General features: G+C 34.1%; 1 protein-coding gene across 1 annotated transcript in view; it reads right to left on the minus strand.

Moving 5' to 3' along the window:
- Window positions 1-1,755: 1,755 nt before the first annotated feature.
- TOGARAM1 (TOG array regulator of axonemal microtubules 1) overlaps window positions 1,756-13,864 on the minus strand; it is an 80,640-nt gene continuing 68,531 nt past the window's right edge. The window contains 4 exon segments of the mRNA XM_065871679.1: window positions 1,756-2,039; window positions 2,897-2,983; window positions 5,580-5,799; window positions 7,368-7,557. Of these exon segments, the coding sequence (XP_065727751.1) occupies window positions 1,756-2,039; window positions 2,897-2,983; window positions 5,580-5,799; window positions 7,368-7,557 (781 nt within the window).

The following is a 13,864-nucleotide window of genomic DNA, read 5'->3' on the forward strand; positions in this document are numbered from 1 at the left end:
CATTTGCAATGCAACAAGGGCAGTGGTAAAAATTAATAAAATTTAGAATCTGTAACTATTGTTTCAATAATGAATATCACAAAGGTTGAAGCAAAATTTAATAATGATTTCAGAGTTAAAACTGAAGTCAAAAGAATCTAAGCCAGGTGTTGGCAAACTATGCCAGAGGCCTGAGCCAAGAATTTATTTACATTTTTAAAGGGCTGTAAAAAAACAAAAACAAAAACGACTATGTCAGAATCTGTGGCTTACAAAGCCAAAAATATTTATTTCCTGGTCCTTTACAGAAAATGTTTGCCAATTTTGGACCTAAATTATAGGAACATAATAAAATACATTTAGAAGAAAAGGAATTTTAAAAGTATGTATTTAATTATAAAACAGTATATATAAACAGAAAAGGTAGCCACATCTTTACTCTCCTTTCAGATTAGCTTCAAACTTTTTTTTTTGCTTTTTTCCTCAGAAATTGCAGATAATACAAAGAATCACAATTTAAAAAGTAGCCAAATATCAATACATTAGAAAATTAGTCAGTGACACAGAAGTGAAAAAGAATGAAGGTAGTTCACAATGGTAATAAAGTGATCTTAGAGTAAACTACAACATAGAATCACAGAATTTTAGAGCAAAATGGAACCTTAAAAATCATCTAGTCCAGTGCTCACATTTTAGAGATGAGAAAATTGAGACCTAAATCTGGCAAGTGACTTGCCCAAGGTCACAGAGTGAATTTTCTGTAAAGCTAGAACTATAACCCAGGTCTATTGTTAGGTCAAGAGATAGGTCAATATTGTATCAAGTATAACAAGTGAAAATGATAGGTCAATATCAGAATACATATTTTCCCCATTTTAACAAATACGGAGTTGGAAAAATAGGACACCTCTCACACATCTACAGAAATAAATCCTTTTATTTTATAACATTCCTTTTCATTTTTAAGATGCATACAGTACTTGTTGCCCAAGAATTCTGAGAAAAGCTATAGAAGACCTGGCACTATATTTGAGAATTACACAACTGGGCAGCAAAATAACACCTTTATAAATGTCAGGACATATAGAAATAAAATTTAGTGTTTGCACATAAAAATAGGGAAATTACATTCAACACGTTTTCTTAAACGTGCATTTAAAATATTTAAATGTTTTCTAAAACTTTGGTCGTCATGCTTTATTATAACTTGTTAAATTTCACAATTATATAGATGATTAAACCCAAATGGTAAGCAAATATATCACATTAACACAGCAGCAAAAGCAAGCTAATACTGCACAATCATATTAGCAGACTGATTTCAGAAATACATGTTTTTCACAAATAGCACACAAAACTTAGTTTGTGATAACATAGTTCAGTGACTTTTCTTCCACTTCATAAAATAAGGCTGAGTAATGAGACATAGCAAAACATGATTACATAATAAAAAGTATATTTTTAATTAAAAGTCTAATTGTACATATAGGGCAACAAATTTCAGTTTCTATAAAATAGTGCAAATGAGCAGGACTTTTCTCAAAAATATTAAAATTGGATTCATTCCACATGCCTCAGATTTCATGAATATTAGATTAGATTATTTTAGATTTTTGTGTGATGGGTGCAAATGATAGGGTTGATAAAGGACAGATGTGTACTCACAGGCTGCAAATAAAAATAGCTATTGACTTAATTTACGGGATGAGAAGTGCAGGCACTGAAAATCTAACTTTAAAAAACTTCCATTTGTCATCATGTAAACAGTTTTGTTCATCATATTTCATCAAAAATTCGTAATTCATTTCAAATTGTCATATCAAGCAATTCTTCTAAACTCTTTTTTATATGTGATGGTTGAGATGCAGCCTGATTTAACAGATTCTGACCCATCTGTGTAAAAAGTGCTTTTGATAATTTAGCTGTGGCTGTGCGTATATTTCCTCCAGCTCCAGGCAGCGAGCCACTATTTGTCATGTTCCCTAAGAGGTGCCATAAAACAACCAACACTTTCTGTTCTGTGGCATGGGGCTTCCTTTGATAAAGTTCCGTAACAATATCTGAAACACAAAAATATGGTAAACAGTGAGGTTAAAAAACAAACAAATTCGAGTTCTGAGAATTAAAAAGCATATAAAATAAACGAAGCTTCTTCCCGATGCCATTTGCCCTGAAATGTTTGGTATCTTAAAAAAAAGTAAAGTCAGGGGCTTCCCTGGTGGCGCAGTGGTTTAGAGTCCGCCTGCCGAGGCAGGGGACACGGGTTCGGGACACGGGTTCGTGCCCGGGTCCGGGAAGATCCCACATGCCGCGGAGCGGCTGGGCCCGTGAGCCATGGCCGCTGAGCCTGCGCATCCTGAGCCTGTGCTCCGCAAGGGGAGAGGCCACAACAGTGAGAGGCCCACGTACCACAAAAAAAAAAAAAAAAAAAAAAGTAAAGTCAGAAACTTTGCTCCCAAAGATTGGGATCTTCAAGTATTAGAAATCTATATATGACAGGCAAAAGTAGTAAAGACAGAAACCAAACCAAAAATTCATCACAATGTTTTCCAAATGTAGTTAAATCAAGACATATAAAGTTTTAACTCATGGACCTTTTATTAAATACGTAATTTGAAATAGTAGTTTTCCATCTGTACCAATATTTGATTTTAATGTCTTTTTATTTATCCTGTTTATTTCTACTAACAAGAAGACTAAACACTTACTGGGGAAAAGAGGAATAAAATTCTTTTGAAGAAAATTTTTGGGTAAAAGTCTTAAAAGGTCCTCTTTCGGATCATTATACAATTTATTTCTACTTCTTGGATAATGATATTGAGTTTAGTAGCTATCCTAAAATTGAATTGAAATGTCCATCAGTTTATCCTTAGTCAATAAATTATTTCTTTAGAAATAACAATTTAAAAATATTTACCAGCAAGCTTTTCGGTCATATCCTGTTTTGCCTTTCCATTTAAAAACTGGGCTTTTGTGCAAAATGGCTGTAGAAGTAAGTAATTATCTAAACAAAAAGAATAACACAGAGACACATGTTTAAAGAGTTACAAGATCTTATTTATTTTCCATTACATAGCATTGAAAGGAAAAAAATCCATGCAAGTGAATGCAAATGTGTTAGAAAGATTTAATTTACATAGTTAAACACTTTTTAAAATTCTCTATAAAACCTTAACAGAGTAATATTCTTACAGCAAATGAGAAATAAAAATAGCTCACAGAATATTAAAGGAGCTGTCATATGGTATAAAAAAGAAAAAGAACTGCCTATCTCCTAGGCATCTTATTCCAAATGATAGTACATAGGCTTATCAAAAAAAAAAAAAGAATTGAAATTTTGGGGATAGTTTTTACCTTTACTGATTTTTTTCAAATCTCTAATTTCATTGTTTCACAGGAAGTTGCAAAGACAGTACAGAGAGGTCTTGTGTACTTTCACCCAAATGTTACATCTTACATGATTATAGTACACATCAAAACAAGGAATCTGACATTGGTACAATATGTGTATATAATTCTAAGTCATTTTATCGCATGTATAGATTTGTGAAACTATCAGTACAATTAAGATACAGAACTATTCTATCACCCCAAAGATCTACAGTCACATCTAGCCACTCCTCCTAAACTGCCCTTAAACCCTGATAACCACTAATTTGTTATCCATCTCTGCAAATTTGTCATTTTCAGAGTTATACACATGGAATCCTATAGCATGTGACCTTTTGGCACTGGCTTTTTTTCACTCAGCATAATGACCTTGAGATCCATCCAAACTGTTTCATGTATCAATAATTCATTCCTTTTTATTGCTAACTAATATTTTATGGTATGGATGTTATCAGTTTCTTTCACCATTAACACACTGAATTATATCTAGTTTTTCGCTATTACAAACAAAGCTGCTATGAACAATCATGCGCAGGTTTTTCCATGGACATAGGATTTCATTTCTCTGGGATAAAGGCCTAAAACACAACTGATGAGTAAGTGCATCCTTAGTTTTTTAAGAAACAGCCAAACAATTTCCTAGAGTGGCTATGCCATTTTATTTACATTCTCACCACCAACGTAAGAGATCCAGTTTCTTTGCAACCTTGTTAGCATTTGGTGTTGTCACTATTTTTAATTTTATCTGTTCTAATACTTGCTGTGGACTGAATGTTTGCATCCCCGCCCAAATTTATATGTTGAAACCCAATCCCCAGTGTGATGGTGTTTGGAGGTGGGGCTTTTGGGAGGTAATAAGGTCATGAAGGTGGCATCCTCATGAATGGGATTAGTGCCTTTATAAAAGAGACCCCAAAGAGCTCTCTTGCCCCTTCCACCATGTGAGGACACAGCCAGAAGATGGCTATTTATAAACCAGGAAGAGGGCCCTCACTCAACACCAAATCTGCTGGTGCCTTGATCTTGGACTTCCCAGGCTCCAGAACTGTGAGAAATAAGTGTTTGTTGTTTTTAAGCCACCCAGGCTGTGGTAGTTTGTTTTAACTACCCCAACAGACTAATGTAATGATTACTTGTGTAATGATTATGGTCTTAATTTGTATTTGCATTTCCCTAATGACTGGGGATGTTAAACATCTTTTCATGTGTTTATTTGCCATCCATATAAGTGTTTCTTCACATCTTTTGCCCATCTTCTAATTAGATTTTTTTTAATGTTGAGTTTTAAGACTTCTTTATTTATTATTTATTAATTTATTTATTTATCGGCCAGGCCGTACCGTACAGCTTGCAGGATCTTAGTTCCCCGACCAGGGATCGAACCCAGGTCCCTTACAGTGGAAGCCCGGAGTCCTAGCTACTGGACCGCCAGGGAATTCCCAAGAGTTTTTTATATATTCTAGATATGCGTATTTATCAGATATGTGGTTTGCAAATATTTCCTCCGAATCTACAGTTTGTCTGGGAGGATAACTGGGATGATGACACAGAGGATGACTTGTCCAATTAGTTACGAGCTACACTATAGAAATATGGTTCTAAGATGGAGACCTCATAGCATCCAGAACAAGTATGAAGCAACCTAAACTTGAATTGTTTACTAACTTCTAGGACAGAGAGCCCAGGATGGGACACTTAAAAAATATGTTTATTTCATTATCTGCCTGGATATATTTTTGTTTTTGTAACACAAAAATAAATATTTTCATGTAAAAAAAATAAGGTCTTTTGCAAAGTAAATGTTTTACATTTTGATGAAGTCCAATTTATAGACTTTTTTTGGATCATACTTTTTTCTTCACCAAGCACAGGTCCTAAGGATTTTCTCATGTGTTCTGAAAGTCTTACAGTTAAATTTTACATTTAAATCTGTGATCCATTTTGAGTTAATTTTGTATCAGATATGAAGTTGAGGTAGAAAATAAGAATTGAAAAAGTCAAAAAGAAGGGAAGAGAAAGTCAATTTAATGGGATGGTATTTAATCACTAAAAATAATTAAAACTGCTATGGAGAAAATAAAAAAAATTCTGTCACAACATGAATTGACAAAAATTTAACAGCTAGGTTTTCAGCATTAAAAAAATTTGTAGAATCAGAAAATACGAAAGTAAAGCCAAAATAATTTGAATGCCAAAGTAAGATCTCTTACCTACATGCTGACTCAGTGCCTGAACAACATTTGTGGCAGCAGCATAGATGCCTGGATTCTTGGAATTCAGATTGTTATCTACTATTGCTGGGATGAGCATGTTGATTATAGGAGATAAGTTGTCTCTAAGCAAAGGAATCATTTTGTGCATTGTTTCTAGAGCCACCAGGTTTACTTTACTATTGGAATCATGAAGTCGAGATTTAAAAGCATCAAAGATCTGGAAGTAAATTGGTAAATTATTTAAAGTGAAATAATGTTGATATCTATTATATTTAAATTCCTTATGACATTTCATAGTATTCATCCTACTAAAGGAGAAATGTACTATTTAAACACACACACACATCTTACTTAACTTGAACTTAGATAATAGGAACTTTATAAAAATGTTGATGCTAAATCTAAGTGTCCAATCTTCTTATAGCAAAAAGAGAAGGCTTCAAACATCACCTAAAAAGACATCCTACTAAATTAAGGTTGAGAAATTTGGTTCAGTACACAGATAACTGATTTACTATAAATGTGATAAAAATGCTGTTTTCTGAAATGTACAGGTTTAGCTAACTTTAAGAACTTAGGAAAAGTTTCTATTTTTATCTCTATTTGTAACAGAAGTAGACATGTCCGTTTTACTACAGAGATTTAATCTAGTTTCAGTTTAGGTTTCTCATGAGAATTTTAGATGCAATTTCAGAGTTAAGTTTTTATTATTACCTCTTAACCTGAGTACTTAAACAATTGTTCCTTGCTCTTTTAATTCTTAGCTTTCATAACTTCAAGATATAATAAAGTGAATGCTAAGCTATTCTTTACCTGTATCAGGTGAGGGAAGAGCTATTCTGTGAAACCAAGACTATTAACTAATAATTCCTGATATAATAGATATAGATATATGAAAATTACTCAACAGATATCAGAAAATGTAACTTTCTGATTCCCATGACATGGTAACAAGGTACTTTTCTTCCGAAAATTAAGAGACACGACCACTAGAATAGAGTTGTTATAGTATGTTTGCCAAGTTTAATGAACCTAATACAAATTTAAAATGGAATTTAATGAATAAATTACTAATGGGATTAACTGAACTAAACTCTGATGAAGCATAAGTAATCTATAATCTGGTACCACTAACATTTATTAATTTACTACTGTCTCCCTTTCTATTGCTTCTTGTCTTCCTAAACAAATTATAAAATATAAATATATATTTATAAATATATATTAACATAATATATAAAAATTAGCATACGCAGATTTCTAACCTACATATGAAAACTTTTATTAACTATTCCTTAGTAATATCAACTCTCTTAAATGCCCTGGTTTTTAAAATATTTATTGATTCACTCAGCAATTTTTTTTTTTTGGGTCATACCTCATGGCTTGTGGGGATCTCAGTTCCCCGACTAGGGACTGAACTCAGGCCATGGCAGCGAAAGCCCGGAATAATGACCATTAGGCCAACAAGGAACTCCCTCACTCAACATACATTTACTGAATGCCAGGTTCTAAGAGCTCTGAGAATACAGAGCTTTCAAGGAGTTACCATCTAGTGGGACGAGTCAAACAAATAAACCTATTTTCTTACCTTTTTCCTCAATTACTTTCAATTGTTCTAGAATGCTTTTAACATTGCAAAACCTAAGCAGTGCATTCTTTTCACTAAGTTTAACACTTTACAGTAATATATATATATAATATTAAGAAATAGGGCAATTTTTTATGCTAATGAACTTTATTAACCACAGATTGAAAATGAAAATTAATTTTGACAGTCCTTACCTTCACAATGTTTCCAACAACAAGCTCTTGATTGTTTTCAGTATCTGATAAAAGTTGCTTAATCCCATTAATACGATCACGAAAGTCTTTTGCATTTAATAAACCTGTTATGACTTTAATGTACTCAGCACTTTCTAAGGAATTGCGGGGAACTGATTTTCTGGTGATTTCACGAATTTCGGTTACCTCTCTAAAGTGAAAGAAAGGTAAAACACAAACACAATGAATAATTCTCATCATGTATTCATTTTTGAAAAATTCAAAAAACGACTTAACCCATAGCCACGATACCTGTGTTGGGGGTCCCTAATATCTCCCCTGGGTTTGGTGATTTTCTGGGAGAACTCAGGATTCAGCATGTAGCTTTACTCATGGTTAAGATTTATTACAGCAGAAGGATATAAAGCAAAATCAGTGAAGGGAAAAGGTGCATGGGGTAAAAGTCTGAAGGAAACTAGATGGAAACTTCCAAGAGTCCTTTCCCTGTGGAGTCACACAGTATAAACTTAATTCTTCCAGCAACAAACTGTGACAACACATATGAAATGTTTTCTACCAAAGAAGCTTATTAGAGGCTCTGTGCCCAGGATTTTTATGGGTAGTTGGTCATGGGTGGTCCTCTGCCTTGGACATACCAAAATTCCAGACTCCCAGAAGGAAAGCAGGTCTTCAGCTTTAACCATACTGTTTGCCTAAATAATACAGGCACAGTAAATTACTCTTATCAAGTTAAAGAATGGGGGGGGGAGAATCCTCCTGAAATTCTAGTTTCCAAATGCTAGCCAAAGGCTAACCTCACAAGCTGGCCTTTCCAAGGATACCAGTCTCAGGCCCGATATGTCAATCCTTTTCTGAAAAATAGCCATGTGAATATGCCTGGGAAAATTAGAATCTCAAGACCAGTGGGATTTACTATTTCAATGACTTAGTATTAGTAACAATACATTAAAAGAATTATAGACAATGACCCAAATAGGATTCATTCCAGGGATGCAAGGATGGTTCCACATCCACCAGTCAATCAATATAATATATCACATTAACAACATGAAGGATAAAAATCATATTATCATCTCAATAGATGCAGAAAAAGCATCTGGAAAATTCAACTTCCATTCACGATAAAAACTCTCTACAATTTGGGTATAGAGGGAACATACCTCAAGGTAATAAAGGCCATATATGACAAGCCCACAACATCATACAACAGTGAAGGGTCGAAAGCTTTTCCTTTAATCTCAGGAACAAAACAGGGATGCCTACTCTTTCCATTCTTATTCAACATAGTATTGGAAGTCCAAGCCAGAGCAATTAATCAAGAAAAAGAAATAAAAGGCATCCAAATTGGAAAGAAAGAAGTAAAATTATCTCTATTTCCAGATGTTATAGTATTTTATATAAAAAAACTCTAAAGATGTCACCAAAAAATGTTAGAACTAATGAAAAATTCAGTAAGGTTGCAGGATACAAAATTCACATACAAAAATCAGTTGCATTTCTATATACTAACAACCAACTATCTGAAAAAGAAATTAAGAAAACCATCTCATTTATAAACGCATCAAAAAGAATAAAATACCTAGAAGTAAATTTAACCAAGGAGGTGAAAAAGCTCCACACTCAAAACGAAAGAAATTGAAGAAGACACAAATAAATGGAAGACATTCCATGCTCATGGATTGGAAGAATTAAGATTATTAAAATGACCATACTACTCAAGGCAATTTACAGATTCAATGCAATCCCTATTGAAATAACAAAATTAGAACAAATAATTCTAAAATTTGAATGGAACCACTAAAGCACAATTAGCTAAAGCAATCTTGAGAAAGAACAAAACTGGCGGCATCACATTTCCTGATTTCAAACTATATTGCAAAGATGTAGTAATCAAAACAGTACGGTACTAGTTTAAGAGAGACCCATAGATCAATGGAACAAAGTAGAGCCTAGAAATAAACACACAATTAATTTATGATATATGGTCAATTAATTTATGATAAAGGAACCAAGAATATACAACAGGAAAGCATAGTCTTTTAAATGGTGCTGGGAAAACCAAACAGCCACATGCAAAACAGTGAAACTGGACCCCTATTTTACACCATACACAAAAATCAGCCCAAATGGGTTAAAGACTTGAATGTAAGACCTGAAACCATAAAATTCCTAGTAGAAAACATAGAGGATAAGCTCCTTGACATCAGTCTTGACAATCATTTTTTGGATTTTACAACAAGAGTAAGGCAACAAAAGTAAAAACAAACAACTGGGACTACATCAAACTAAAAAGCTTCTGCGCAGCAAAAGAAACCATCAACAAAATTAAAAGGCAATTTACAGAATGGGAGAAAATATTTGCAAATTATATATCTGATAAGGGGCTAATATCCAAAGTATAAGAGGCACTCATACAATTCAATGGCAAAAAAACAAACAACCTGATTAAAAAATAGGCAGAGGAACTGAGTAGACATTTTTCCAAAGAAGACACAAATGCCCAACAGATACATGAAAAGGTGCTCAACATCATTAATCATCAGGGAAATGCAATCAAAACCACAGTGAGATATTATCTCACACCTGCTGGAATGGCTACTATCATAACAAGTATTGGTGAGGATGTGGAGAAAAGGGAACCCTGTGCACTCTTGGTGGGAATGTAAATTGGTGCAGCCACTACGGAAAATAATATGGAGGTTCCTCAAAAAAATTAAAAATAGAACTACCATGAAGAACTCCAAGTGCGGGAAAGGGAGTGAGGCAGCCATTCACTGTTTTGGAAGATAACAACTGGGTGAGGAGGCCTCTAACTATGCCTCACCAGGGTCTTTAAAAAAAAAAAAAACAAAAAACTACCATATAATTCAGGAACTCCGTTTCTGATTAATATATCCTAAGGAAATGGAATCACTATCTCTAAAATATATCTGCATCCTCATGTTCACTGCAGTATTATTTACCATAGCCAAGACATGGAAACAACCTAAGTGTCCACTGACAGATGAATGAATAAAGAAAATGTGGTATATACATATACATTCAGCCCTAGAAAGCAAGTAAGTCTTGCTGCTTGTGACAACATGAATAGATCTTGAAAGCATTATGCTAAGCGAAATAAGTCAGAGAAAGATAAATACTGTATGATCTCACTTAAATCTAAAAAACCAAACTCATAGATACAGAGAACAGATTGGTGGTTGCCAGAAGCAGGGGTTAAAGGGTGGGCAAAATGGGTGAAGAGAGTCAAAAGATAAAAATTTCCAGTTTTAAGATAAATGAGTTCTGGAGATGTAAAGTACAGTATGGTGACAATAGTGTAGATTTGAAAGTTACTAAGAGAGTAGGTCTTAAAATTTCTCAGGGAAAGAAAAAGAAATTGTAACTATGTGAGGTGATGGATGTTAACTAAATTTATTATTGTGGTAATCATTTCACAATATATTTACATATTAAATCATGCTGTATACCTTAAACTAATACAATGTTATTTTTCAATTGTATCTCAATAAAATTGGGGGAAAAAAGAATGAATGAAAATAGTTCATGGCAACATTATTAATTATACAATGTATAGACTATTCAAAGCAAATATTACAATAATGTATTATGGGGATTATAGTATGTAGAAGTTAAATGCATGACAAAAATAGCATAAAAGGGGCTTCCCTGGTGGCACAGTGGTTGAGAGTCGCCTGCCGATGCAGGGGACATGGGTTCGTGCCCTGGTCCAGGAAGATCCCACATGCCGCGGAGCGGCTGGGCCCGTGAGCCATGGCCGCTGAGCCTGCATGTCTGGAGCCTGTGCTCCGCAACGGGAGATGCCACGACAGTGAGAGGCCCGCATACCGCAAAAAAAAAAAAAAAAAAAAAGATGATAGGCTTAAACCCAACCATATGAACAATAACATCAAATATAAATGGTCAAACATCCCAATTAAAAGGCAGAGATTGTTAGACTGGATACGAAAGCAAGACCTAATCACATACGATCTACAAAAAACATACTTTGAAAAATTTATTCTGAAACTTGATAACGGGATTTATAGCCAAGATTGAGAGGGTCAGTGGATGGAAGATTACTAAGAGTAGACATCAAGAGTAGGGGGTTTCTTACTAAGCTGGTCTAACAAGATTTTTGCTGAAGACAAGCCAGATACTTATATATCAAAGGTGGAGGATGAGTAACTTGCTCAGATATCAAGGGTGATAAGTATGAAGGGGTAGGAAGGAAATGACTTAGCAGGATTCTTAACTAAGGCTAGCTTAGGCAGGCCAAAGACATGGCCCAAGGATGAGGCCTGGTGTAAAAGAGGGCTCAGAGGAGGCTGTCTAAAGTTTGTCAAAGAGAATCTTTGTCAAATAAGAAACCAGTTTACACCTACATGGAAAATAACAAGTATTGATGAGGGTGTGGTGAAATTGGAACCCTCTTACTATTGCTGGTGGGACTGTAAAATGGAGCCACTTTGGAAAACAGTCTGACAGTTCTTCAAAAGTTTAAACACAGTTATCTTACTACCCAGCAATTCCACTCCTTATACCCAAGAGAATTGCAAACATGTCCACAACAAAACCCAAATATCCATCAACTAATGAATGGATAAACAAAACGTAGTATATCCATACAATGGAATATTATCTAGTTGTAAAAACGAATGAGGTACTGATATATGCTACAATTTGGATAAAGCTTAAAAACATAATGCCAAGTCTAAGGAATCAGTCACAAAAGACCACGTATCATATGATTCCATCTGTATGAAATGCCCAGAATATGCAAATCCACAGAAACAGAAGGCATATTGCCTAGGGCTTGGAATGGGGGGGTTGCAGGGAAATGACAGTGACTATTAATGAGCATGGGATTTCTTTTAGAGGTGATGAAAATGTTCTAAAATTGACTGTAATGATGGCTGCACAACTCAGTGAATATACAAAAAACATTAAATTGTATGCTTTAAATAGGTGAATTATGTGTTATATGACTTACATCTCCACAACACTGTTATTAAAAAAAAAAGACGTATCATGTAAACACTACTACAATAAAATGGTTAATACTAGACAGAGTAGACTTCAGGAAAAAGAATATTATCAGAGATAAAGTGAGAGACTTCATAAGGATAAAAAGGTCGTTTCATCAAAAAGTCACAACTATCCTAAATACCTGAACATAAGCACATCGCATCAAAATACATAAAGCAAAAAATGACAGAACTTAAAGTATACATAAAAAAATCCACTACAGTTGGAGATATTAATAGTCCTATCTCAGCAATTAATAGAACAAGTAGACAGAAAATCAGTTAGGGTATAGAAGACTTGAACAACAGCTACAGAAGGCCACACCCCATGCAGAGAAAACCCAGCACAGAGGAACTGAGGCCTTGGACATTGAGGTGAAGATGCCATGAGAGAAGAAGGGAGCTAAAGTGCAGTGAGAAAAGTGGCCAACTGAGGAAAAGCAGGACCCCAGGAGGCAAGAAATGGGGCAAAAAGGGCCCGCAGACTAATGAAGTCAATCAGGCTGAGAAGGGTATTGAGGAGGAGAAAAGAGCTGAGGTGGCAGGTGAAATGAGTCCCTTACCGGTAAGGTCCTGGAAGTAGGCCCTATTTACTGCATGAAGAAGTCAGCAATTTCCTCTAGAGTCCACATAAATTAAATAATAATTCATTCTAAAATAATTAAAAGAAACATAAATACACATCTTCTCTCACATTTTGCTTTGAGACTTTTGCCCCAAAGTGGTTTGGTCCTTCCAAGGTATAGAATAACGTGGCATACACAGTCTCTGCTCTGGAAGCAACCTAGTTCCTATAGTATTTTATTTCCTCTAAAGAACTCTTTTAACATTTCTTGCAGAGCAAGTCTAATGGAAACAAATTCCCTCATTTTTCATCTAAGCAAGCCTTTGTTTCTCCCACACTTTTTTCTTCCAATTTTATTGAGATATAATTGATATACAGCACTGTGCAAGTTTAAGGTATACAGCATAATGATTTGATTTGCATATCTCATGAAGTGATTATCACAATAAGTTTAGTTGCACCTAAAGAAACAGAAAAAAATGTTTTTAATAAATAACTTCTCCTTGTGATGAGAACTCTTAGGATTTACTTTCATATATAATGTACAGCAGCATTAATTATATTTATCATGCTGTACATTACACGTCCCTCTGTGAAGTATACTTTGAATAACAAAGTTCCAAAATTCCATGGATTTTTATTTTTTGTAAAATTTATTATCCAAAGACACACAAATACAGAAAATATGAAAGATACCTATGTATCTACTCATATAATTTTTAAAGTAATGTTTAAAATATATTTTAAAATATATCAGAGATCATAATAATTCTGAAAGATATTTAGAAGTTATATAATCAATCTATTAAATATTGCTAAATAGCTTAAACAGGTTATGCAATTACATATACAATTATATTTATAAAAATTTTAAGAGTAGTTTTTTCTCCTGGTTGGTGATATTA

Source organism: Phocoena phocoena, chromosome 2, assembly GCF_963924675.1.
Source record: "Phocoena phocoena chromosome 2, mPhoPho1.1, whole genome shotgun sequence".
Classification (NCBI taxonomy): domain Eukaryota; kingdom Metazoa; phylum Chordata; class Mammalia; order Artiodactyla; family Phocoenidae; genus Phocoena; species Phocoena phocoena.